Source organism: Acanthaster planci, linkage group LG13 (genome assembly GCF_054643075.1).
Source record: "Acanthaster planci isolate LZ-2023a linkage group LG13, COTS_SCS, whole genome shotgun sequence".
NCBI classification, from domain to species: domain Eukaryota; kingdom Metazoa; phylum Echinodermata; class Asteroidea; order Valvatida; family Acanthasteridae; genus Acanthaster; species Acanthaster planci.
In genome coordinates this window covers 11,821,127-11,848,763 of record NC_141789.1, presented here as the reverse complement: position 1 = coordinate 11,848,763, position 27,637 = coordinate 11,821,127, and the positions used below count along the sequence as shown (strand labels likewise).

General features: G+C 43.3%; 3 protein-coding genes across 6 annotated transcripts; 1 reads left to right on the top strand and 2 right to left on the bottom strand.

The window, feature by feature from the left end:
• The first annotated feature begins 468 nt into the window (after positions 1-468).
• serac1 (serine active site containing 1) lies at positions 469-17,154 on the top strand. 4 transcript variants are annotated; one of them, XM_022242038.2, is made up of 17 exons: positions 469-602; positions 1,052-1,180; positions 2,722-2,862; positions 3,651-3,772; positions 4,324-4,407; positions 4,872-5,000; positions 8,357-8,475; positions 8,818-8,943; positions 9,488-9,601; positions 10,261-10,429; positions 10,578-10,728; positions 11,488-11,659; positions 12,079-12,179; positions 12,640-12,737; positions 12,890-13,072; positions 13,529-13,672; positions 14,423-17,154. In XM_022242038.2, exons 3-17 carry the CDS (start codon positions 2,747-2,749, stop codon positions 14,641-14,643), a joined length of 2,049 nt encoding a protein of 682 aa, XP_022097730.2. In that variant the 5' UTR covers positions 469-602; positions 1,052-1,180; positions 2,722-2,746; the 3' UTR covers positions 14,644-17,154. The 4 variants fall into 4 exon arrangements, with proteins under 4 accessions (XP_022097730.2, XP_087001036.1, XP_087001037.1 ...); XM_087144910.1 differs by lacking the exon at positions 469-602 and having other exon boundaries at positions 820-1,180; XM_087144911.1 differs by lacking the exons at positions 469-602; positions 1,052-1,180 and adding an exon at positions 1,300-1,531.
• LOC147797001 (uncharacterized) lies at positions 5,021-7,154 on the bottom strand. The gene is made up of 2 exons (XM_087144913.1): positions 5,565-7,154; positions 5,021-5,359 (listed from the first exon to the last, which is right to left on the bottom strand). Exon 1 carries the CDS (start codon positions 6,933-6,935, stop codon positions 6,024-6,026), a length of 912 nt encoding a protein of 303 aa, XP_087001039.1. The 5' UTR covers positions 6,936-7,154; the 3' UTR covers positions 5,021-5,359; positions 5,565-6,023.
• Positions 16,968-27,637, bottom strand: LOC110983113 (uncharacterized). Its single transcript, XM_022242079.2, has 8 exons — positions 27,299-27,637; positions 26,670-26,735; positions 24,308-24,556; positions 23,459-23,602; positions 22,587-22,686; positions 21,504-21,650; positions 21,233-21,294; positions 16,968-20,449 (listed from the first exon to the last, which is right to left on the bottom strand). Exons 1-8 carry the CDS (start codon positions 27,521-27,523, stop codon positions 19,937-19,939), a joined length of 1,506 nt encoding a protein of 501 aa, XP_022097771.2. The 5' UTR covers positions 27,524-27,637; the 3' UTR covers positions 16,968-19,936.

Genomic DNA, 27,637 nt, shown 5'->3' with positions numbered 1-27,637 from the left:
ACACGTTAAAGCTGTAATCGTGCAGGCGCCATTTGGGTAGGGTTAATGCAACAGCCCCGCTCGGCCCTCGCACCCCTGGGTCCAGTTCGGGCGGCCTGTTCTTGACACGGGTTTCTTGTTCTCGCGCTCGAACGGCGGGAACACGACTCAAGAACACATGTTCTGGGAACAGGATCACACCCCACCTCCTCGTCAGGGTTTTACAGGAACACACGGAAAAACTCGTGAGAGTTTGATTTTTGAACAGCTGCAAAAAGTAGAAAGATGGCTTCTAAAGCCATAGAAAATGGAAATTTTTGCAAAACTAACATTAATTATTTTCCGTAACACAGAAATGAATGTTCCTGTTTATATAGAAAAGAATTCAGCCCATCCGAACATTAACTCTCGAATAACGTGGCCTACATGGACGCCGCCATGTTGAATGTTGCTTGTCACTATACCAGCGATAACCGGTTGTTTGTTCCCGGCGTTCGAGCGGCCGACCACGAACAACAAATCGAGCTGTTCGTGAACGTCACACAGGAAGAAGAAGACACCCGAATCGGCCCTGGGTATACCTGCGCCTAAGCTTGAACGTCCACACTCGAATGGAGCCCTTGGTGATTACACCTTTAGGGCAGAATTCTCCATCTTGCACTGCTAGTGCTACGCGGTGCAATTCGATCTTTGGTTTTGAGTTTCTTCGTCAGGTGTACACAACTTGATTGATTTGTGATAAGCCATGGGCTTTAGGCAACCTCTTTTTTACGAACTTTTCTCGTAATTTAATTAAATTGAATATAAGCATAGATTACCCCATCTGAAATTGTGCCGGCTTCAGCCAAGTGGTTACTTCGTTTCTAACGAGCTTTTGGTACAAAGTTTATTGGTTTACCCAGTAGGGTAGTGGGTTCGAATCCCACATAAGAACTACTGGCGCCATCCGGCACTTTTTCCCCTCATGGAAACAAGGTGTAGCATCCTATGTTTTCTTCACTGGTAGCAGGAGATACAATTTTAATGCATTTTGTCGTCTTCTTTCTTTTCCAACCACACTTTCCGACATTAGGCTACCTCCATCCAGAACTGTGGGGTGCGACGTCCGCTCCGCTACATGATGAGGCCTGTTTTGATTGTTTCAAAAATAATTTACAGTTTCTTGAACCGTGACTAATTCAAGAAATCTTGCATAAACGAGGTAGGGAAATGGGCAGAAAACGAATGATTCTGTAGCAAGTTACAGAACGGGAAAAGTGAAACGGCTTTTTCCCGCATAGTAAATATCACTATGTACAGTACTTAATTGTGTCTGCATATCCCTCAAGGACTGCTGTGTTCGTTCAGTGCCGAGCCTCTGGCCGGCTCTGATCGCGCTGGGCCCGGCAGGCCAGGGCGCGCGCGCACGATCATCGGAATATGGCGGCGCCCATGAAATAGGTTACTCTGTAAACAAACAACAAAGTTAGCAATGGTTGGCGAACCATCGGGATTTTACACACAACTAAGAAGGAGACATTGAGAAAAATACTACTAATCGGAAGAGACGCAGGTTCCAAGTTTCTGTGTCAGAAGTACGCTCTATTAATTTCAAGAAGCTTGAGCATTTGCGCGAGCGTTGTTGTTGTTTTGTTTCAATGGCGCTTTCAGCAACTATGGCCCTTTTCCAATACTCGACTTGGGCTCTCAGGCTTCGTTCCCAAAACCAATCCCCGATTGTGGACCTGAAGCGTTTAAATTAAATTGGATTACTGTAACTTCTGGCTCTCTTGCATCTTATTTGATGTTTCGTGGCACTATTAGACTAATTCCTGCGCTTACAGCTTCAACGGCAGCTAGTTAAAAAACAGTTGAAGCCTGAGACGGAGCCGAATTTGAGTATTGGAAAACGGCCTATGGCTAGCCTATTTGTGCCAATAACTGTACGTTTATTCATACACTTTATTAATCAGCATCACATTACGGAGTTAGGAAGAAGGTCCAGTTTTAGAAGCAGGAGTGCGAGAGCGAGTATGGACTGGAAACCATATGCACTTAAAGCCTGGGCCAGGCCGGGACTCGAACCCGGGCCTCATTGGTGCAAAGTGAGGAAAGAACCTATACACTAACCCACTCCCCCCTTTGCAGGAGTGCACAAAGCTCAAGCTTCTTGAAATTGCTTTACAGGCATGGCATTAGTGGTGGTGGGGAGATTTTGTCGGAGGGTAGGGGGGATAGGCTACTGTAACTTAAGCCATGGTTATGTCTAGAATGTAATGGGTTCCCTGAAGGTTTTTCGGCACAAATGCAAAATACCCTGCCACTCACCTTGCCATGCTTGCCCACCTCGTATTCTACAAGGCCCACTTCTATTCGTGTAGCTGCTCCCCGAGACCTACATTGGACTTAGAAAATTCTTCCACCCGGTTCCCCATCCACTTTGCATTGCATGACACACAAGGCCCACTTCATATCCCAATATCCCCGTAGCCACTCCCCGGGACCCATATTGGACTTAGAAAAGTTTTAGTTGTCCCCTGGTGAGTTGTAATTGTGTGTAATTCAAGTGAGTGCTTCATTCTCAAAAATGACTTCAATACTGTAAGTTAAACAACCTCCACTCGACTACGAAGCCTTTTTAGGGCTATTTTCACATGGCAGGGTATTCAGCAATTACTTCGGTTATTCAGGGAAAGGTACAGGGTTTAAAGTGTAGGCCCCTTAATTTGACAATTTTTGTGATTTCCTTCCCATTATTAACAGCTAATTGATCTGTCATCTCTCCTGAATGTTCAACTTCGTCTGTCGACGGAACCTGAGCAGTAAATTAAAGACAGAGGCAGCTGCCAAGGGATGGAGAGGAAAGCTGCGAGGGGTGGCAGTAGTGGCAACTGTTGGAATAGGGTTTGTTGCTTGAGAAAATGTTGGGCGCAGTTGGTAGATTTGCAGCATACTTCATCTATTCGTTGATTCTGCTGAGCAGATGCACAATCAGTCAATCATTTCATTGGCTGATCACACCGCCATCAGTTACACATGTTATAACCCCTGTTACACGTGTTGGTGGTTTCCACTTCGCCCACAACCACTTTACCTCATCGTTCACAGGTGCCCGTGTAGGTTTTAGCTGTAGGCCTACTCCATGTCCCTTTCTTGTTTTAGTACTGTCAAACTTTCATAATTCGGGAGTTATGCAGAATTTTGGGGGGTATTTGATAAAATGTCCATTTTTGTGGTGGGCACAGTGACCAATGAGACAAAGTGGGACATGGGCAAAGTGACTGCTCAACGAACCTCTCGATCATGGCCAGTCACTCAGGACAGAGCAGTTGTGTAGAGAAAGAATGCCATCAACTACCCACATCTCTGGCCATTGCTGGCCAAGCAGTTCCTGTGTTACCGATTGATTGTGCAAGTTTTGTACTGCTTTATTGGTCATCTGCAGTTCAACATTTATTGTACAATATATGCTATCCAGCACATGCCCAGGAAAATGTACAAGCTTTTACCTGAAGTAAAAATGCCACTAACTCCCCAATCGTAGAAAAGCAAAGAAACCAATCAGAAATTACTTGATACTTAATTCATAGTTCTGAAGCATTTGTTGTTCTGTCAACAATTTACATGTACATGTAGAATGTGAAGCAACAGGCTAGAATAGTAATTATGCATTTCCTTTCTAATTACTTCAGGGGAGGGATCATTTTATATCGTGAGTGGCTCCGACTAGACCGAGCGCTCAACTACAAAATGGATCCATCAATTCCAGACCAGCGGCATACCTACATCTACATCACTCCAACTCCCCCTGCAGGTGCGTGACCCCGCATGTGGCGCTATTTGCCAGACTCCCCGTAGACACTCTCAGTTTTTCACAATTCCTGCCTTAGGTATCTACTTTGAGTTGCAAAAAGGGAATCATTTCCAGTGGGTGTCCAACACCCAATAAAGAAAAAACAGGACTATGTGATCTTCATGCAGGATATTGTGGCTAGGTAAAAACCACACCATGTCTTTGTAGCCCGCAGAAAAAGTAACCTATGATCTTTACCCTGTGACCTTTGTGCATATGCATGAAGTTGACTGAGGTATTTAGAGAAATCACAAACACTAGGGCCACTTTTCTTGTTTTTCCTTTGGCTGGGAAAAAAGAGGATAAGAAAATAAAAAGGATAACTGGAAGATTTCATGAGGGTGCCAAACAGAAAATATTCCTTAGCCAGCACACCTAAACAGCAGAAATCCATTGAAAACAAGATTTTGTGTTCCATTTAACTGTCCCCAAATGAAGAGCAATAAACTCTGCTTGTTAAGTATAAATTGTCAGTGATATTAACTCGTAATATCGAACCTTTCTGCCATCAGATGACTTGGTTGCTCAAATGAGGAGTAAAGTGAAATGGAGACTTTCAATCCTGGAGCACTTTCTTGAAGACAAACACCCCGATGGTATGATTTCCCAAGGATTGAACCCCAAAAGAGCTTGGGGCAGGGATGGAATCTGTCCCCGTCACTTTCCTCCAATGCCGTCTCACTGCATTTGTTTAATGTACCAAGCCTTGAGGAGATTTGTCGCTAACATTGTACAGCCCTTTTAACAACAGTTTGATGAAACTTGGACTTGTCGTTCTTGCATGATGCATATTTTTCCGAGACAGGTCAGCCAAAAATCCATTTACTTGTTAAAAAGAATCACCAGACTGTTGGCTAAAGAATTGAACATAATTGACCTTCCTCAAAAACCTGTTCTGCGAGACAAAACCTGCTTTTAATTAGTGAGCACTGATTCACTGATGAAGTGTCAAAAAGAACTGTTAAGCTTCATGCTTGAAAGTTGACACAATAGCTTAGACTTTCTTCTGGTTTTTTTGGTGAGGTAGTTCTTTAAGACATTTTTCTCTACCCTCAAACAGTCCTTTCCAAGTTGCCCCTGGACCGGACAAATGATGACCCCTGGCGTTTACTCAAGAGGGCCCAGTTTGATAACCCCCAACGCAGACGGACAGCAGTGGCCAAATTGGCCAAGAAACATCACTGGATCGGTAAGTATTTAATGTTATGGATGTGTAACCGTGAAAAATGACTCACCTAACAAAACTTAAGACACTAGGGGGAAACTCGCAACAAACAACAAAAACCAAAGATCTTTTAGGGAAAAGGCGCAGGGAAACTGTATTAACAAGGACTCAGACACCAATTCTAGACTTCCACAAAAAAAATGACAAAAAGAATTTATTATATTTGAAAAGACTGCCACAAACAACTTAAAAGACCAAAGAAAATAATAAAACAAACACTAAAAAACCCAGAAACTTAAACCAGAAATTAAAACAGGAAACTATAAAACCAACACAGTGTCCCAATAATGGTAAACAAATTGAGCAATCTAAACAACAAAACTCTGCAAATCAAGAGCAAGTAGAAAAGAAGAGAACGTAAATACCACAAGTTTTAGTGAACAAAACAATGAACTTAATCTCCACGAATAAGTATGAATTTTCTGTGAGGTCCTTATCTTCTAACACACAAAAAAACACTTAAAGACAACTTAATAATAATAATGAGATAATAATAATCGGACAAAAAATTTCCATATCAAAACTCACCACTGACTCGGGCAGGGAAGGGAAAATACGCTAGCAGTCAAGTACACTCTGAAACCAGAGGAGGAGAGGACCGGCATGCCTACTCCCAACACTGCTGACCTGCCAACTGAAGGGGTGGCTGAGAGGGGCCTTTGTTCTAAGCTAAGGGGGGGGGGTCTGCAACTAATTCCTTGGGAGTGAGTCATGGTACCTGATATAAGCAACATCTGCACACAGGGCAGCTAGTAAAAGATAAACAATGAGGGAATACAGCCATGATGCAACATTTAGGGGGACTACATGTGTTCTATGTCTACTCGAAATTTTGGCTCTGCCACACTCGCGCCATCTTAAACCGTTGCTGTCCCCAGCAACAGTAATAAAAATAAGTAAAGCTTATACATACATAAACCATTAACACAAAAGAAACAGCAAAGTATAACATACTGCGCATTTACAAGAACAATCATGGGTAATAATTCAAGTGAATCTAGCAGGCTTGTCTTGAAATTCTACCGGTGGTGGGACATCCGTGAACTGCTCTCCATGTGGCTCGTCACTCTGCTGATGTGCACGCAAAAACCGCAAGTGTTGCCTCATGTGTCCCATTGTTTCATTATGGAGGCCTGGCCAGTAGAACTTGTCCTTCACCAGTTTCAGTACTCTAGCGTAGCTCAGCTCTTCCATCTTGCCGTGTAGACTCTTCAGAACTCCTTCTCGTAACTTGCGTGGGAGCACAGTTAGGTACCGAACGTTCTCTGTGCCTCTCCTGAAGAACAGCAGTCCACCCCTCACCTCAAGGTGATCCCATACGCCGAGCAGCTTCTGGACTACCCTAGGCTCTTTCGCCATCTTCCTTCTACTCATCCTCTTGGCATTGGCCAACTTGAGCTCCATCACTCTCCTTACAGCTGGATCGCTCCTTTGGGATTCTTGTAGACTTGGGCCACATCTTGCGCCTCCGTCACCTTCACTTGGCTGGCTACTTGACGGGGCAATGGCAGGCACTTCATCGGGGTTTGGTGAGGGAACATAGGGGGTCTCTGTCACGGCTGCTGGCTTGCTCGGGAAATAGGTGGGTGGCTCATCTTCAGTACGCTTCGTCCTGTTTAGTTGTGACTGATGTACATATAGGGTCCGTTCTAAGCTCCGAATGTAGTGATGTTGCCTCTGCTGTTCTCCAGCAACTTTAGCTAGGGCAGACTTGAGTGTCTGGATCTCCTCAAACTGCTGCAGAATGACCTGCTGCATACAGGCTTGATGCCTCAAAACCTCCAACATACTGGAGCTCGGCTCAGCAACCGGGACATCAGGGGGCACAGGACTGGAGTTGTCCGGCATGGGGTCAAACCCACACAACTGAAGCGGAGTCAGGACTTCTGTTGCCATCATGAACAATATTGTCACCCACTACAAGAACACTGTGTTGGTTTGACTGAGACCGACCAAAACAAAAGGCCACCAAGACCAGAAAAAAAAAGGGAAACTAGCTTAAAATCCTAAAAAAAATTAAATATCTAGTCCCTACTAAAACAGTTTCAAGCTAAGTTTAAAAAACATATTCCCTACCCGGATTCTCCACCAAAAAGAAAAAAATGTAACCGTGAAAAATGACTCACCTAACAAAACTTAAGACACTAGGGGGAAACTCGCAACAAACAACAAAAACCAAAGATCTTTTAGGGAAAAGGCGCAGGGAAACTGTATTAACAAGGACTCAGACACCAATTCTAGACTTCCACAAAAAAAATGACAAAAAGAATTTATTATATTTGAAAAGACTGCCACAAACAACTTAAAAGACCAAAGAAAATAATAAAACAAACACTAAAAAACCCAGAAACTTAAACCAGAAATTAAAACAGGAAACTATAAAACCAACACAGTGTCCCAATAATGGTAAACAAATTGAGCAATCTAAACAACAAAACTCACTGACTCGGGCAGGGAAGGGAAAATACGCTAGCAGTCAAGTACACTCTGAAACCAGAGGAGGAGAGGACCGGCATGCCTACTCCCAACACTGCTGACCTGCCAACTGAAGGGGTGGCTGAGAGGGGCCTTTGTTCTAAGCTAAGGGGGGGGGGGTCTGCAACTAATTCCTTGGGAGTGAGTCATGGTACCTGATATAAGCAACATCTGCACACAGGGCAGCTAGTAAAAGATAAACAATGAGGGAATACAGCCATGATGCAACATTTAGGGGGACTACATGTGTTCTATGTCTACTCGAAATTTTGGCTCTGCCACACTCGCGCCATCTTAAACCGTTGCTGTCCCCAGCAACAGTAATAAAAATAAGTTGTGTTGGTTCTGTGCTGCCTTCTTTGTAGAGCTTTGTGGTCCACTGGTTAAAGTTCAGACTGGTGGCTGAGTTGTCCAAGTGTGGATTTGAGCCCAGTTGTGGTTGTTCTGTCAATTGCAAGACTATTGGTTGCATTAGTTACCCATAGGCGGTATCTTAATGTACAACGTTTAATGCCATGGGCTCACAACAATTGCCAACTGATTACACCCACTGCCCTTTCAGTTGAGAAAATCAGGATGTGCTTGGTCATTTTGACCTTCACTGTGTTTATTCAATTTTCCCAAAGAGGAATTGAAATCTAAATTATTTCAGAAAAATGCAGCGTTATGTAACAAGTACATGTAATTAGTTTGCACAGTTGTTCCATGTTAGCATCATAGTTGCACAGATGGTCCGTTTGGTCCCCAAAATGTTGAAGTTGTGAAAGACTTGGGAGTGTTGAGCCAGCATTTTGAAGAAAAGGATTTGTTTAATCAGTAGCTTTAAGGTTCCACTTTTTTATCAGATGCCGAGTATAGAGCCATTGCACAGGCATGTGATCAGAGGACTCTGATTGGTCTAGCCAGGTCAGCTGATGTGGATGCCAGGTTCTTTCTGGCCCCGCCCTCTCTGGAGGACTCCAAGGTTGAAAAAAAAATGTTTTCCTAAGTTGTAATCAAGTTATGTGATTTTTGTGGCCGAGTCTCATGAACATTTGTGAAGATGTGTCCTTAAGCAGGCAACCATGCAATAATTGATTCTCATTGAGTATATTAACACCCCAGCTGGTTTTTGTAGTCGTTAATTTATAGGGATGGCCTTCTTAAGTTTACCGCCCAGAATATGATAAGTCAAACTTGCGTCTCAAGCACCTTTAAATAGGATTTAAAAAGGATTTGTTTCTTGTCAATCTCAGCAATTGCTAGAGACTAGAGTAACAATAATCGTGTAATAACTTATGAATGTTTCACTTCATTCCATTATTAGGAAAGCAGAGAGGAAGGATTTAAGAGGCTCTTAGGAGCTCTACCAAGGGACAGAATTGACAGATGCACCGAGTTCTTCACTCTGAGAGCCATGGCAGAGGGCAAAACAGTCCAGGCCCACGATCAGGTCTTTTTTTATTGTTGTTATTATTATTGACCATAATTCTGTAGCCATTGTTTTTTGCTAGACCATTCCTAAGTCTTTTTAAAATCCACCACTGTGCAGGAAACTGACGGCGTATTCTCGGTACTTCAACTTCCTCAATCTTGAAAAATCTTGCAAAACCTCTTTGTGATTTTTGAAAGATCTAAGCCGTAGTATCCAGCGTGGATCAAAATTTATGTGTGACTATTGCTTATTCAGGTGAAGCCAATTAGGATCACATTTGTGTCCAAAATATGTGCAGATCTCCTTAAGATGTTAATACATATTCATGTGCTGGAAACTGCTTTCAAACTTGTAGTGTAACAATTCATACAGAAGACACAAGCCTGGACATCCAAACCAAACATAAAAAGCTTCAGGAAAGCTTTGATATAGAAAAGCCATCATTCATTTTAAGGAAAGCACCACACTATTGCCCCTGCTCTTAAGACTACAAGTACCGGTAATTCTGAACAGCTGGATCGGAATTGGACCCTTAAGAGTGTCTGTTCTCTCCCTCGACCAGAGCGGGATGCTGTCTTTTGGCGGGAACACCCTGACCTTTGTCACCGGTCTGAGCAAGATCCCCGAGGAGGCCAGGGAGGCAGTCAATTTGCAGGCCCTGGTCAGTCACTCCGAGGTATGCTCATTGGTTCCTTGCATAAACCAGGAAGGGTACTCGGAAGTAACACCCCATGGGGGCTGACACACCAAGTGCATGCAATCGCCTGCATGTCTATAGCACAGCATGTGCCTGCTGTGAATGCATGTGTAACCAGTATGGTCTTTGACGGCCGATGATGGCAGCAGTGCTCAGTTGTTAGCTTGGCCTTTCTGTCACGTGCACAGAGCACCATTGCTCCATGTCCATTTCAGAGCCTTTGACACTTAGACTTGCTTCACATATAGAAGGGAGTTCCATGCCATTTATACCCTGATTGGGAGCAAGTGTGCTGTGAGAGCTCATCATGTTTGTACATTAGGGTATGCATGTCAAATGGTAAACTCCCATATGCGGAGCACAAGAAGGTGAGTAAAGAATTTTTCACCGGAATGTGCACAAAAAGTAGTGTAGTCACACGAGAGGAGTGCTGTGGATTGCCCTTGACTTTGCAAGATCTTTCATCGGCAATTCTTGTTCCTCTTGCTCCTCATTCAAGTGCCCACACTATGATGCTTCAATCAGAATTCAAATAACCTGGGTTTTCCAGGGCAAACCAGATCAACCCTGCCACTTCTCTTCTACGCGATACGAAGATTTAGGTGTGATCTAAAAAACTTTTTTAATCGGATCCCAAGGTCCCAAGCCACTGTGAGGAGATAGTGAAGCTGGGAGGCCTGCAGCTGCTGATGAAGCTGTGCATGTCCAAGGCAGCAGTGGGCAGCCTCAAGGTGCAGTGCTACATCGCTCGCATCCTGGCCAACATGGCGCTCAATGAGCACCTGCACATCAAGATTGTTCAGGCAGGTGGGTGCCAAAAAAAAAGAGTACTTGTACAACACTTTGTCAATGTGGAATGACATAATAAGTTCATTTAAGCACTTGTCCAATCACAGTGGTGGCAGTCAGTAACATTTTGCAGTGTTACTTGAATGCCACGTTTTGCCCTGTTCAGGCTGGGTCACCGTTCTTGCCTCGTGGATGAAGTCCAATTATATCCCCCTTGCGGCTCACGCTGCCAGGGCTCTGATCAATCTTGACCGTGATGGTGCGACAGAGAAGCTAGATGACGGTATTTTCCTCCTGCATCCCCAAACCAGAACGAGGTGAGGAGATCTACATTTCTTTTTCAAAAAAGTGCGGAAAACACCAACGAGAATGACCAGAAAGTGAACTTCTTGGAATTGTATCAAAGATATCACGAAATCCTTTTATCATCATTTATTCCAAGTAAAGACTCCTTGGCAAATATCCAGATGTGTGTGACTTTTGCTGATTTGAGAGAGTTGTTACCACATTCGTGACGGAGAACGTTTAGAAATGATCAAGCTATATGTATGCACGCAGGCACGCATGATGGGTTAAATCGCCATGCACGCCCAGATCCACCTCTGGGTGATGTTTGTACAAGCCAGTTTGCCATTTATTTCATACAAGCACAAAATTGTCTTTGAAGGCAGCCTGTGTGTTGAACTTGAATACGACCGCTGGGCACAGCCTGTTACAGTCGCAAATATCACACTGCAGACACACTTGGTGGTATTGAAACATATGAGATTCCGACAAGAAAAATACTGCTGACCGCAAAAATATTGCTAATAGGACTCTAGCAAGTTAGTTTTGTGGCATTTTGCAGCCTAACAAAAATTAACTTCTGTGTCATTTTCTAAGTCCAAATTTTCAGACAAAATAATACCATCCAAAGGTGGTATAGCTCAAAACCTTGCTAATAACAGATATTTGGTGTTTGCTTTATTCAACTGATTTCTTAAGTACATTTCTTGATAACTTTTCCCGTCTGACATAAGCTATTGAAAGTTACTGAAATCGAGTTAAGGCGTTATTTAATTTCACGCTTCTCCAAGGCAAGTGCTGGAGGCCGATGTGGTCTTTGTGCACGGGCTCCTGGGAGGAGCTTTCAAGACGTGGCGGCAGCAGGACAAGGCCAACAAGGAAACCAAAGAGCCCCAGCGTGAAGAGGCAAAGGAAGATGAGATGAGCCCGGCCGATGAGAAATGGACAGACTGCTGGCCAAAGGTTCAGAAAGAGACTGGAGCAATTTTTCTGTCCATTCCCCTGTTTACCATGAAGTGTTTTTGCCATGTTCCTGACCTGAGGCTGATCGTATATCTCATTTTTTTCTTCCCCATAAAGTCTTAACATTCACAAGTACCTTTCTGTTTAGGGATGAAGGTTTTTGAATAACATGGAAAATGACTGTTTGGGGAAAAATAAATTAGGTTTCAAATCAAACAAGAGAGGTTTTAGCTAAGGTTTGTCATCTGGAAGTTTGATGTTGCCCCATTGTAAAAACATCTTATATATCTGTTTCACACTTCACACAGATACTTAACAAAGTACAATATTAAATTATGGCTTCTCAACAAGGTTTGGATTTCTGTTGATTGATAGAGGTGAGTACCTGATTGGTATATCTGCTTTTCAAATTCATCTAGACCTGGTTGGCCAAGGACTGCCCCCACATGCGCGTACTGACCATCTCTTATGACACCCACATGTCAGAGTGGTCCGCCAAGTGCCCCTTTGAGAGTGAAAAGTAAGTGCATTAGAGAACGTTTGGTAGGGTAAACCCCCGTACTAGTTGGGATGAGAGCTTTGAACACCGTTGAACGGGGTTTTATTTTGAATGATACAAATATTGACTCTAAGTCCTATACTTGAAGTAGCTCAGCCATTCAGAATCACAGCATGTGCATTACAAAAGACACTTTTTGTGCTTCTCTATGCATAGTATGCTGCAGGGATCAGACAAAATATGAACGTTGGAGAAAAAAGTGTCATTTAGGGGTCAGTGGTTACACCTTGGAATTGGTTATGACAGTGTATCATTCAAACATAATTGTCCAACTTGAAAGCCAGAAATATTAGCAAAGGCAGTTCTTGTGCTTGTCACATCAGGTGCAAACTGACAGGGAAATGAACACTTACATCTTGCTTATTCCTGTTATTAAGACAACTTCAGTTAAAAGATTACATTAAAAAAATTTTTTTTGTAGACGCTCACTTGCCAATCGTTCGACAGAGATACTGAATAAATTACATCGCGCAGGTGTGGGCCAAAGACCAATCATTTGGGTGTCGCACTCCATGGGAGGTAAGATGCACAACCATGATGAAAAATATTCTAATTTTCAGGTGAGCTCCCTCTTCATGTCATTTTCTCCCCCAAAACGCTTGTATCCATGAAAATCACACCTTGACCTGCTACATACCATAAGGTAGGATATCTTGTTTTTTCAATGACAGGACTTCTGGTGAAACAGATGCTTTTGGATGCCTGCGAGCGGTCGGAACTTCAGGAGGTTGCCGACCAAACACATGGTGTGGTGTTCTTCAGCACGCCCCACCATGGCTCTGTGCTGGCCGCGGCATCGCAGCAGGCCAAGCTCCTTATATACCCATCAGTGGAAGTCAAGGAACTAATCCAAGGTATAAGGTGAAATGATATTGTGGTTTGTGAGAGAAAATGGTTAGAATTCCACTTTCCATGCTATGTTTGAGCACTGTTGTTACCTTGTTAGTCCTGTTAGACTCGGAATATTTTAAAGGATATTTCAGGAATCAGTTTTGAGGGTGTACATGGTAAGTTGTGACCTGAAAACTTACCAACGGAAATGTTTGGAAAAACCTTGAGTTTACTGAACGAAAATTATATGATGATACATGTATGTTTGAGCCAAGCTGTGACATAGTTTAGACAAATGATTGTGCATATTCAAAAAAAGTTGTCTCTCTTTTCCAGAATTCATTGATTTCCTATATTTTCCTCTGGTTTCTCTTTGGTAGAAATTAATTAGCTCTTATTTTTGTAATTTCCAAATGCCGTTAATTGAAAAAAAGGTAATTTAAAGTTGGAGTTGTTTGCTTATGGTCTTTTTTTACCAGATTCCCCATCCCTGAAGAATCTCCATGGGCGTTTCCGGGCGTTTGTGCAGTCCAGACGTCTGCCTGTACTCAGCTTTGGTGAAACCAAGCCCATGAGTATCGGGCTGGGAGTCAAGACTGTGGTGGTGCCTGTCGAATCCTCACGTGAGATGCAGATGCTTAGCTTAGGCCGTGTCCGAAACGCGCTTCCAGAGCTACGGCTAGGTCTATTGTCTTCGCGTCTCTACGCATTTCCAATGGAGCGAAGACCTAGACCTAACTCTAGACAAGCGATTCGGATGCAGCCTCAGTGGGCAGAAGAGATCTGTTGAGATCAAATTGCTAAAATGTTTGCCTTAGAACGGCTGTGTGGCATGAAGCAAAGCAACATAAGTGAATGACCAGTTAGAGCCAGGTGCATTTCTGGAGCAAAGCTGTTCTATTACCCATCTCTCCTAGCTATCTCTCCTTTGCACCATTCTCTATGTCACTTGTCCTGACCAAATACCATCGCTCGTTGCGTCAGTCTCATTTGGGGCTGTGCACACACGTATTGCTTTTTGGCGCATCTCTTCAGTGATGTTCCCCGGCCGTCTAGAAATGGGGCTGCCTTCCTGTCGTTCATGGTGTTGCTTGTGATTTTACATTAAAAGGAATATGAGAAAAGGTGAACAGTACTATGCTTTGTGATACAGGGAATACCGGAAGACCTTCAAACTCTGAACAAGTTTGAGCAAAGACCGTTTGCTAACCACTGGTTGATTTTGCCTGGTACCCAAGATATAGTTTGCTCTCAGGTTACCAAGGAAAATTGACCAGAAGCTGTCTCATGGTCAGTATCAGTTGTCGTTTGAACTCGCTCGTTGTCCCAGTGACTGACTTGGCTGTATATTCTTTATGACCAAAACATCCCAGATCCTGGATACGGTGAGTATCACTCCCTGGACGTCAACCACCTGGAGATTTGCAAGCCGCCCAGCCAACGCTCCCTGCTCTACCAGCTGACCCTGCGGTTCATCAACCACGCCGTGCCCCGTTCGCTGCCCCATGTGTTGTCCGAGAGACTGCGGGAGGATCTGGATGGGGAGGACACAGCCGAAGTCTTCTATCCGTTGGGCATGAGCTTTGGGGAATAGCAGGGCAGTGGTCTAGTTCATTTCCAAGCCCCCAATTAAGTTTAAATGTAGCCATCAGGAAAAGGACCAAAGTACCACGACAAAGTTGGCTGAGTTCCTCATGTAAGAAGGGAAAACAAGTACTTGGGCACACAGGTGACACGGATAAACAAGAAATATGCAGATATTTGTAAAAGTACTCAACCTCAGTACTCGGACTCAGAGTCTGTTTGCAAATTCTCATGACATTTCTGGTACACCTGTTTACTCGAGTTCAGTCTTGTAATTGGAAGCAACTTGAATAGCCTGAACGCTTTCTGTTCTAAAGACCTTCATCCTGATGCTGCCATGTTTGTCTTGTTTCCCGTAGCCCCTTGAGCAATAATAATACAACTTCAAATTTTGATGAAAGGGAACAGACTAATTTTCCTTCCAGCCTCAGGTTGGTCACATTACTTTGAATGGAAAACAAGCAAGATGGTCCATGAAGTTTATACCCACTTTACCACTTATATTTCATATTCTTGTTGAATTGAAAAAAGGAGTGAACTCTGGCAAAGAAAGCAAGCATATTTTGTTTGACGTATCTGATGATGAGTTGTGTGGGTTCATGCCTTTAGGTGTCAATTTAAGTTCCACATGATGGGAAAAGGCCACTTTCCTGTCAGAATGAGAAACTTGTGGATTTCATGAGCAGTTGTATCTAGTTCGTGCTAAGTAGGAGACATTGTTTGGTGTATTTTTTGTGCTAAGCAAAAAAAATCCACTGGCAACTATAATCACAGGGTGGGGAGGGGAAGGAGGCACTTGTCGACCCCCCTCTCCCAATTTATTTTGGAAAAGAGGAAGGAGAAACAAACAAATGGAAAAACGCGAGGGAAAGGGGGTGAAAATCACCAATGTGCTTGAAAGTACCTTGGAATTTACTCCTGCCATTTACAATTTGTCAGATCACTGCAAAGTGTCCCCTCCCCCAAAAAACAAACAAACTCATGGTGATGCCCATGTTTTGTTGTCAAAAACATGGTTGTAGTCGAGACAATTACAAGACCCAATAAGACCATCAAAGACCAGCACTAGACGCCAAGCCTGAATTCAAGTCACAAGCCATTTAAACAAACTGCAACAAAAGCTTCCCTTTGTCATTGTTCACCCTGTTACTTGTGACGGGTCTTGTGACGGGTCTTACACTTGGTCATGTCTGTGGTCAGGTGAAATGTCGTGATGGTCTTGACTGGTCAACACTGGTCTTGCCAATAGATTTGTGTTCGTTGTGCACCATCATATCTCAGATTTTTATATTGACTTTTTACTTTGGTTGAAGTATGTCCCATTGCATGTTTGAGTAATGGTTGAGCTCTTTATTTACCTATTGTCATTTCCTTTCACTGCAGCTGGTGATAAACATTTAACCACTTGCTGCCGGGGACTCCAGTTTTGCGCACCGTGTGTTTATACGCGTGGCCGGGGTCTCCGAAATCGGACAAAGGGAACTGGGCCTTGTAACAAACCACCCAGCAGCAAGTGGTTAAAGTAGCTTGTCTTTTAAGGCCTTAAACATTAAAGAAACTTTTAGTACACTTGTATGCTTGCCAGTAGGAAGGCTGGAGACTGGTTTGCGAAGAGGTTTTATGTATTCAGTATCAAACTGTTTTCAGTTATCATTAATCTAATCTAAATTATTTAATTTGTGATATACAGAGAGATGAAAGAAGGAAATTGTCACGTGCATAAATCACGTGTATGGTAGTATGTGACAGGCTGAACAACCGGGGGAGAGGCTTTCATAAGGATGGTCCAATTCGTTTACTCAAACCTCCTCAACCCACAATTCTGTAGGCAGTTTTGGAGGATTTGGGAGGATTGAAGCTTAATCACCAAGAGAGTGGCTGATCGTGAAGGGTATGTTAAGGTCCTGGGCTAGACCTTGTGCTGTGTATGCCGAGCCACGCATTAATTCAGACCTAGACTACATGCGACATCATCCACGCTGCTCAAGGATACCACTTGCACAATAACATGACAGGAATTGCAGGAAGACTTTGAAGGATCAAGGCAGTGGTCACCCCTCCAAGAAAACGTTCAGGAAAATGACAGGATTTTGGAGGATTGAGACTGTATCCAAATTTTCCATGGATGCAATGGGAGGATTTTGAAGGACTGAGGATAGATGCATCCAAGCCAAAATTGTCTTTGGCAATAGGTTTAAACGTATTCAGTTCCGGAAAAGGAGCACTCCTCTGTATTGTTTATTAGAATGTTGAGCACAAGGCTGTTCAATGTGTTCACGGAATAAAGACAACCACCACATTTTAACAACAAATTTTCAGTCATCGACGTTGATGTTATAGTTGTTAATGTTCCTAAGTTTATTTTTCTTTCCTAGTGGAAATACAATTCACAGATGCATGTACACTTTGGTGCTCTATCAAATATAAATAAAAGTTGATATTTATTTTGTAAAAATGAACACAATTCTGAATTCTGATGCATGATCCAAATTAAAACAAACCAAAGTTTTAACAAACTTTACATTCTCGTTACTTGATTGCTTCTTTCCAGGAGGTTCAGTATGAAATCTTTCTTAGGTTACAGCTAGTCCCTGACTTTGTGGCACTGCAGTTTGCAACTAGTTGATAGTGTAAAAGTGAACACGTGTAAAAATTCATGCACAAAGCATTTGCTAAAATTCATCCAACTTAAAATGTATTAATTTTTTGTGACTTGGCAGCACACATAAAAATAGTGATGCCACAAATGTGGATTCACCTTGAGGCCAGAGACCAATTACATATTAACATGGTTGCTCTAAGCTACATTCACTTGCGCAGTTTAAAATTAGCCTCGTGGTTTCACAGCTCATAATTTAGCAATCCCAATACAATCTATACATTTATAAAATTTCATTATCCAGAAATCCAGAACAAACAGTAAAAACAAGTATCAGGATGCAGAATTGCACTAAATAAAATTTAAGCACATTAAATTAGTGAGAATTTATTACACAATGCACTTAAAATTCACGATTGATCAAATGATCCTATCGTTTGCACACAAAAACATTTGAAATGGGACGGTGCCGACAAAGAATTGTGCAAGCATAGTGTAGCCTTGCATGTACGTTATCGTTGTGCCATATTATAATTGATAAAAACATCTGCATGCTCAGTAAAAGCACCTTCACCAATAATGCTGAATAGCTGATTGAAGTATGCGTCCATGATACGGTAATTTATTCATGAGTTGAATATTTACATATTTATACTTTTAAAAACCAAGAATGGAGTATTACCCATACAGGGGTGCCCCTCAAAACCCCATGCCTACAACCACGACTTTAATTTTTCATCACAAAGCATCTCCCTTGGAAAACCCATTTCTGTTGTTTAAAATATATGACCTTTAGCCTATAAAGTTGAAAAATCAATAGGCTTCCAGAAGACACCAAGACCAATCTGCATACCAAGTTGGCAGCTAATATGCCCAGTTCTTCTCAAGTTATGATGGTAAATCCATTTCTATTGTTTTAATCATGACTGTTGACATAATGGGGGGTCCAAAAACAAATACAGGAAGCCCCTTCAGCTTCGCCGGTGGACCATAAAAAAATTACATCCAGAGTTAGTTGTGTCTAAAGTTAAATATAAAAGGAACATTATTCAGAGTACGCGGTTACTATAACCAACTGACAGCACAGGATGAATAAATACTAATAATGATTTTCAAAGACATTTTCACGGAGGGCACGTTGGTATCTTCATAAATGTGGGTGACAAGTGTGGTGAAAACGTCAAACATCTCGTTCATTTAGCACATACACAAACAAGTGGAAGGAGGCAGACCCCGTGTTGAACTTGGCCACCATATGCAGCCTGTCATCATGGCAAATTTTGCTCCATGGTGGAAATGATGAGATTCTGAGTATTGCGAAAGTTGAAGTGAGAAGAACAGAACAGATATTGTGCAGCTGCTCCCCCTCAAGACTATTTGTGGCATCTGGCTTTCTTTAAACAGCCTAGCTTATGTCAAACATGGTAGCTCTGAGCCATGAATGATTCTCCAGCTAGGTTCATTTTGAAAAAAAATCTTGGCGTCCAGAGGTCAAAGAAAAAATATACACGTGGAAATGCTTTGGTTAATGTTACCCATGTCACAATTAAAAAAAGAACAGTCTTGAAGACTACAACCGGATATAAATATTCTCACCAAAAAATACTCCAGTTAGGAAGGCAATGTGTGACTTTTGATCTCCATCGGTGGATGATGGGCACTCTTACATTGGAAACACATGCATGAGTGAGGTTTTCAACTACTTTGAAAATTATGAAACTTACTTTATGTTTGCCTCAGATAGTTGAAGTTGTCAAGAAGCCTTTTGCGAGTTAAATTTGAATAAAAACTGGTACACTGAGTTCTTTAAATTCATGTGAACAAAGTAATTTGAATTATCGATACTAAAGACACTGTTTCTATACCTCGTGATTCGGGGCAAGCTTTTGCTTAGTTACACAAGAGACGCCTTGTATCAATACACAGTTTTCAATGGATAAGAAGGGCACAAAGGAACCAGTCCATTCCAGAGACGGTGGTCGCTATGCAAAAGCTTGCTCCGAATCACGGGGTATGGCAACAGTGTCTTTAGTCTGGGGAATTCGAATTATTATGTTTATGTGTAATTATAAAGCTCAGGGTACCAGATTTTATTCAAATTTATCTCACAAAAGGATTACTGCCTATTCTGTTGCTAGACTGGATTTGGACCGGCATTTACCCCGCTATTAAGCTCAGTGGTTGAATGCCAAGATCTCTGCATGAGTAGGAGGTGACGGGTTTGAGTCCCACCACAGTATGGTTGTGAAGATTTATGTAACAAATTCTTGGTAAAACCAGAGGCCGATCAAGTTCGGGGGGATTTGCTAATGACTTGTTACCAATAGTTTTAATTTTATAAATAGGAATGAAAGCATGGGCGATTTCAGGACTGTCACCTTTCTGGGGAGTAGGATTCTTTTGCAGATGAAGAAACCTCCATTATGCAACACCCCCCCAATCTAAGACCTAGAGAGGCCACTGGGTGAAACAATGAATATACCAGTACAGCACTTCAAACACAGTGTTGGCAAAAGGGTAAAGGCCAATATTCAAACTCTGACCATGTAAACCTCCATAAACTGCCATGCTACCAGAATACAGGTGATGAAAAGGAATTAACACAATGATCACGTAGGCGGAGCCTCTTGGGGTTGTAGACAGAAGTCAGCTTTTCAAGCTGTGAGTTGGCTTGTGGTATGGAGACTGTTTACCACTTTTCTCTTCATGTCTTATCATCCTCATAGCCGTCGTCGTCCGAATACTCAGTGGAACTTTCCACCGGATCACCGAGCACAATTTTTTGTCTGATCGGACACTTTTTGCTTGAGAATGGCAGCAGCATGAGCACCGAGCTCTCCTTGGGCTGGATGACCTCGATGCGCTCAAACGGCCCAAAGTCCCGCAGCCTGAAGATCAGCCCCAGGGCGGCAAAGGCCGCAACTTCGGGCAGCTCGGCGGCTAGTGTCCGGGCCCAGGCGTACTCTGTCAGGAAGGTGGACATGGTAACCGTCACGGCAAAGACAATGGTGTAGATGGCACAGACCAGCCGCAACCGGACAAAGATGTTGCGCTTCTCCGTGAGCTGTTTGGCGATGCTGACGCCACGGAATCGGAGGCGCTTCTCGGCGGCAGTGTGCAGGCTGCGCAGGACCTGCTGTGTTAGGTAGTCCAGGTTGTAGGTGCACCACTTAAGGGCACGGTAGATAACGAACACAATACTACACACAGCAAATGCCTAGATCAGCAGAGGACGGAAAAAAAAAACTCTTCCAAATATCCACACAAACCCCTACAGGCAGACTTAGCTAAGCATTTCCAAAAAATCGTGCAGGAAGTCAACACGACGTGGGGATATGTGGCCTCGCAGTTAAGGTGTGCGGTTTCTGATCACAGAGTGGGGGTTTCAGATCCTAGCAGGTGATTATATGTGACCTTTAGCAAGTTACATTAACCTCTCTATGCCTCTAATTGGGTACCTGGGAAGGCAGATATGGTTATTGTGTTTAGCCTTTTACACTTGATATGGCAGCATTGAGCTAGTATACTCCCCAGGGTGCTGAGATGGTTCCAGGAATGTTTAGATGACATGAGTCCGATGTACAGGGATAATGATAAATATTGGCACCTTTGAATGACAGGAACTGTGAGATACTTTGCACCTATTGGCACCTTTGAATGACAGGGACTGTGAGATACTGTGCACCTATTGGCACCTTTGAATGACAGGAACTGTGAGATACTGTGCACCTTCTAAATGCTACAACATTACTTGCAGCATGTTCTGTGTAAGATAAATCCCCTGATGAATCCTCATGCTGGCTTTGGAAGAATCCAGGAGCATTAGAGTGAAGGTGTCCAGAGACACCTGAAATTTGTTTCGCTGTATATCTAAATTACATACCAACAAGGCACGTTTATGACATTTCAAATTTTGCCTGTGATGTGAAAGTCTGTCTCTAACTCAAACATACATGCACCAAAAAATGCTCCAATGCATAAAAGGCAAATTTCAACTCACCATGAAGTAATTGTGCACCCAGATGACACATATTGAGGAGCCGAGGAACACAAGAAATAATCCTACAACAGAAAAATAAACGGGAACAAAACCCAATGCAATGTGAGCTCTGAGAGTCATAACTGTGTCTATCAACTTGGGCTTCTGAAGTTGGAATGCCCACCCCACTTTTCTTCAAATCCAGGATTAACCCTTGACTGGCCGCAAGTTTAATGTAGGCTTTGCCTGACTCTCTCCTGTGAGGTTCCCCAGGTGGGTTTAATTTACTCACCTGGTATCAGGACACAGCGTATGTTCCTGATGTGAGGCCTAATGACACACCAACCCTCGGCGGCCAGCATCATGCTCATGAACAGCATGGCGATCTCTGTACTCTGCACCATGTCCCGACACATCTGTAGGGATGTATTCTCGTAGCCTGCGAGTTAACCAATGAAACGATATGTCGTAAATACACGTGTGCGGCTTCTACTGCTGAGAAACTCACTGAGTCTTATTCAGTGCTTAAACAGATCATTAGTAATGACACAAATGGAGTGATGAAGGGTGACGTCAGTTGCCTTAGTGTTGGTTCTAAACATTGACCATTACCTCAGCAACCTCAGCAACTGACTCCATACACACTTGAGACTTAGTTGGTTTTTGAACACTACGTAGTTTGAAAATGGTACTTGATAATGAAGTACTCTGCTGACACCACTACATGTATCTGGAGAAACGAATGCTGTTAATAAGATTCTATGGAACTTTAGGGATTCAATATTTGACCGTTGGATAACTTAGACTAAACCAGAAGAGTGAGGAAACTGGGAGGCCAACCTGACTTTATCTGGGGTCACGTCCCAGGAATGACTTGGGAGTTGGGAGCTACAATTTTGATGCTTTACTGTTGCAAAAAGGTCTATGTAAGATACTTTTCATTCTTTTGCATATTAGCACAGAATGGCCCGGTGACAACATGGAAGTTTGCTACATAACCCCTTTAATCCCTTCGTTCCGGGAGACGTCGACACCAGCGGCTTTGTGTGAGGATTAGTGCATAGCACACATACACTCTATTCATCATGCATCTGTGGGCCTGCTGCTGGACAGGGCTTTGCACACTGGGCATACCGCAGCCCAGCAGTCACGGTCAAAAGAATCCCGGCATGAAGGGGTTAAAAGACCGACTCGTACTTCAGGCAAATGCCAAGAAATGTTTGCAGTGATATTCGCCCAGTTGGAACATGTTCAACTTCAGGAACTTCACAGCACAAGTATTTCGATCAGACATCACAAAATTGTGCTCATGTCTGCTCATGTGCCAGGTATGAACTGGCCCTTATCATCTGCCGTACCCTCTGTGATGGCCTACCTGTGGCTGCAATGACTTCCCACCATGCCAGGGTCAGGATGAGAAGCAGGAACTTAAACGAAGGGGCAACAAAGAGTAACTTGTGCAGGCGGTTGGAATACTGCCAAGAAAGACGGGCAACAAAAATGCACAAAGTCGTTTTAAAAAGACTCATTTTTGCAGATATAAAGGGCAATTTAAGTTTACGTTTTTACCCTTAAAATGGAACAAATCTGCTCCATATCTAAACAATGATGAAGTGGGAGTCAAGGGCGCAGGCCATCCACAAGTACTAGTACATGTAGTTTGATGCAGAGGGGCGCAATGATAGCCGCACCTGTGTCCGGTGCATGGCTTTGGTAAATTTATCAAATGTAAACCTGAGCGCAGAGAGTAATTTCACAGATGGGCAGTAGCGCAACTCGGGCGAAAATTCTGAAGGGGCACCCAGGGGTGCACACATTTTTTTCCAAGGAGGCATTGAAAGCAAATGACTGGGGCTGTGCACGTTCCAACATTTCAAACGGGATGGTGGGCAATGGGGAGGGGGGGCAGCCAGCCACCCATGGGGCACAGACTTCTACTATTACACGCCTCACTCCCTAGAGTTAAGCCGCTACAGATGAGCATTAGCTTCTTTCAATCTTACGAACTGCTGACCTGAGCTTGTATAGCGTAAAATTTCATTGAGTTGCTGAACACACAGATTTGTAAAGCAAAGGAAATATTTGCTTCACAAAAACGGATTACAAGCAAAGATGTCATACAATATGTTAGTTAGGACCGGTTCCCAGTTGATGTCTGCATGATCACATACATTTGCTGAGCAGTACCACCTGCTCAGCAGATGATACTGCTCAGATTTTGTACCGCTTTTTTTTGTTTTTTTGTACCTGTCTGAACTTGAACCAGTTCACAATCCAGAGGGCAAGGAGGACGATCCACAACACCAACAGGGTCTTGTAGATGGGCGGGAGGGATCCTTCATCCTTGCTCAGGTGGCTGTAGCCGTTGTTGTTCATCAGCACCAGCCTCCCCTGTGAAATGTCCACATTGCAAGGGTGATTATTATGTCCAAGGGGATAAGTGGGCTGTTGTGGGGACGGCAACGGATGGCTTCTGCACACTGACAATTACTGATGAAGATGACACTGACCCTGAACCCCCCAGACTCTTCAGAATCCAGTGCGAGGGTTTGAAGGGTTTTGTAGGACTGAGGAGGGTCTAGAGCCCAGCCAGTTTGATTTGACACAAAGCTCCATTTGATGCCCAATATGACCAAACCAAACAGGATCCATCACTGATTGTCTCTACAACAAAACACACTGAAGGATTCTTGAATGCACTTCTTACAGTGCATTAGGGCTCATGAAGACAACACTGTAAAGGTGCATGAGACAACTGTACAGATTAACCACTGGTCAGAGACAGCAAGGTCTGCACCAATGTTCCATCAACAATTTCAAGGCACTGGCAAGCAACAGAGACTTACATTACATTTATGTTAATGTAGTAGCTCCAGGGTGAAGCTTTCCAGAAACTGAAATTTCAGAGAAAGACTCTAAATTTTAAAAAGTACCTTTTCTATTCGTAAAAGGTCTGCTGATATGTGTTTTATGGCATATTGTAATATTTTTGTGGGCTCTCAAACTTTCACGGGCCTTCACATTTCTCATGGGTCTTGAGCATAGTGCCTGTATCAGACAATCCAGCCCCAATCTTGATTTCTCCACTGCAATCACCTTGCACTGGGCCTCGGCGACCCTGGTCCGGGTCTTGTTGGGCACCTCCCGGGGACACTGCAGCATGACGAACCTCAGGAAGGTGTCCCGGTGGATGCTGTGGTGGGCGTCCCAGAGGTTGCCCCCCGGGGACTGGCCCAGGGGCTGCATGGGTATAGCCTCGCACAGCATGGTGAAGTTCTCCTCGGCCTCGGGAAACTGCAGTTTCTGACAGGCTTGGTTTAAGCCTGTACGGCCGGCTTCCATTATCTACATGTATGTATCACAAGAGCAGAGAGGCAGACTTAAACTTTGACCTCTGTTGGATGTCCATAATAGTTTCAAAAATTCGCTCATCTCCCAGTGCCCTTTGCACTGTGATTGACTACTTAGTGCACGACCTCCAACCACAAGATTATAACTTCCTGTTAACGGGGCGTCATTTTAAGTTTCTGGTTAGCCAACGGCAATACATGTACTTTGATACGGCCAAAGTGTCGGCTTATATAATAAAAACATGGCCTTGATGCAATCACGGTAATTTATCTTCTTTTTAAGTGTCATTGATCACGTCTTTTGGCAATATATTTCAAATCATTGGTTATCCTGATCAGTTTTGGATGAACTAATAAAGTATAGTGAGAATATGTTCTGCACCTGGCAGAAACTTACCAGCAATGCTCTGCACATTGTTAGCTTTGACCGCGTGATGGATTTCCTTCACTAAAATCTATGCAAGGCCATCAGCCCTTCACAGCACCCTGTTCGGGCGCTAGGCGATGAGCGAATTTCAAAAACAGCAATATACAATACACTTCAAAGTGCATTCTTGTGTAGCCACATCATGACAGTGGCAGATACTAGAGTGCCAGTCACTAAGTACACAAATATATTTGCTAACTCACTAATTGACAAATGGCATACTTTCCAAGGAGGTTAATAAATGAGCACTGGCTGGCACGATGCCATGGGAAGATTTCTTTTACAACGAATTGTAGGAGGGCTTTGGTATATCATAACAGCGTTTTGTTCCACCTGTGACCAATGAGCAAAACGTGTGGTCCCAACCAGACCAGCCCCAGGAGCAGAAAAATAAGACACAAAATAAAATCAGCCTAACTTTACTCAATCATCAGCCATCAAAGTTTTCGAAAATTCCCACAAAGAAAAGAAAAGGACCTCAGTACGTGCATTCAATTAGTCAAGAACAAGTAAGAGGTCCTAGTTCAGTTATTGACTATTCGTTAATGATTACTGGTTATCTCTAATATTACCTGATAGCATGCATGGCATCTAGCCAGTGCGTTCACGCTACGTTTGCACCATCAAGACCTGCTGTGCTGACAGTGCATTATGCATCATTACCATGTGTGCGAGAGCCAGAGATTCATGTAAATAGCGCAAATTGCTGGGTTGTGCTAGCGCTCTCTTGTGATTGAGCCTGTAAAGTTGTCTTTGCCACACTACATGCTGTATTTGTTCTTTCTTATGCTTTTCCCTTGTTTGATGTTAGGATCGAATGTTTTGTTCTTTGTACAGGTATAAATAGCCACTCTGGATTACACACAGTTGTTGTTCTGACATTGAACCAATCGGACTTTACCCCCAGAACTGTGGGGTCCGACGTCCACTCCTCTCCCACGAACCTTACAGAAAAAGAGCCTTTTCTGCCATAGGTTATACATGACGAACAGGGATTCCATTCGAGTTGTGTACCCATAGAAATGTTGCTTCATTTCCCCCAAAAATGTTATGTAAAATAGCTTACATACCTTTGTTTTCAGTACCAAGAAAAAAAAGGGCCAAAAGCATGCCATTTTCCAAAAAAAAGGAGCAAATATTTCCTGATCAGTGTCTTAGAGTCTCACGGTTCACTTATGTACTTGCGAAGACGAGCCGCGACCAAATCCTTGACTACGGCTGCGATCGATACACAAGACATGGAAACTGGCTGCAGCCACTTTCCGTACATGTGTGTGAGTGCAATTCTTAGCCGCGCTGGTTGAAATGGTAGTTGGCTGCGGCGCGCTGAGGGTCACACTGACCAATCACAGGGCTCCTCATTATTTATGCCTAAACTGAAGGTAGACAAGCAACGGCCGTTGGGTACCAGTGCACATGAGCGCGCTGTCGCACAGTGAACGGTTCCTGTTGATCGGCTTTGTGCACCCAACGGCTAACACAAGACCTCCAGTCTCACTGTGCGTCACAAGCCATTCAAATAAACTATAAAACAAAAACATTCCTCTGCTACTGTTCTCCCTGTTACTTTTGACCAGTCTTCTGTCTGGCCTTGTGACTACAGTAGTCTGGAGAAATGACCATAGAGTGCATACATAGAGACTATGTGTAGCTGTCAGATGCAAGCAGTCTGCTGTCTTACCTCTCTTTTCTCTAATGCTGTGCAGCCCAGAAGCCACAGGTTTGGGATGGCAATCTCTGAATTCTTCTGAAAGATTTATACAAAAATACGGGCATAAAAAAAAAATGTGACTGATTTCAACCGGATGTCTGAGCTTATATCCTGTCTTTTACTGCTGGCTGCTTACACCAATGATGTACTGTACATGAAAACAAAACCTGACGACTGTTACACAATAAAGTATATCTAAGCACATTTATGAAGATTGCTACATGCATTCAATGCCACACCCTGGCAGGACTCGGAAATACTGAATTCAGCAGTTGGCAGACTTTGTTGATACTTTGTTGATTATTGTCTCAACACTACCTGACAACTTACCTTTTCATCAACCCCCCCCCCCAAATTTCCCAATTCACGCAATATTAATATGTCCCACATCATACACAAACAGTTGTATTCATGTTTTGATGCTGCTGTAATAAAGAACAAACGAAGTAATTCCCTAATTCCCAGTACCGAGGCCTTCCCGGCGGACCTGTGTACATTCATCAGTTCATGATGGAGGTTGAAGAGCCTCCAACCAGATATCGATAATTATTTTCTATATACGACTAAATAATCAACGAAATACACACAGTCGTCCTCACATGTGTTGTTGGTTCGCACTCGAGTTCGAAATCCAGTGACCCTTCCAATCCAAAACCGAAATGTTTGTCCTGCAGGACATCCCCGGCATTGCCAAGGAAAGCCAATGCAGCATCCGATTGCCCGTACAACAGCCGTGCACCCAGTTCGTAAATTCTGCATTCTGTCCCGAGAAGGTGACACAACGACAGGAGAAAGAACAACCAAATGCCCCTAAAACTCCCCATGGTTTCTATTTGAAAATGAAGTCTGCAACCTGATAAATGCGGATCACAAGGTGTTGTGTTCAGCACATTTCGCTGATCGTTTCGGTGACAGACCGACGACGGCTGACAGAACTT

Bases quoted from the DNA above. Each gene is read 5' to 3' on its own strand.
- LOC110983113 (XM_022242079.2), bottom strand. From the start codon at position 27,523: ATGGGGAGTTTTAGGGGCATTTGGTTGTTCTTTCTCCTGTCGTTGTGT. The intron at 23,603-24,307 runs GTGATTGCAGTG...GACATTTCACAG, and splicing joins TCGCCGAGGCCCAGTGCAAG to GGGAGGCTGGTGCTGATGAA. The intron at 21,651-22,586 runs GTAGGCCATCAC...GTTAACTCGCAG, and splicing joins GGAAGTCATTGCAGCCACAG to GCTACGAGAATACATCCCTA.
- serac1 (XM_022242038.2), top strand. From the start codon at position 2,747: ATGTTCAACTTCGTCTGTCGACGGAACCTGAGCAGTAAATTAAAGACA. The intron at 3,773-4,323 runs GTGCGTGACCCC...TTCTGCCATCAG, and splicing joins CACTCCAACTCCCCCTGCAG to ATGACTTGGTTGCTCAAATG. The intron at 9,602-10,260 runs GTATGCTCATTG...TCGGATCCCAAG, and splicing joins CCCTGGTCAGTCACTCCGAG to GTCCCAAGCCACTGTGAGGA.
- LOC147797001 (XM_087144913.1), bottom strand. From the start codon at position 6,935: ATGATGGCAACAGAAGTCCTGACTCCGCTTCAGTTGTGTGGGTTTGAC.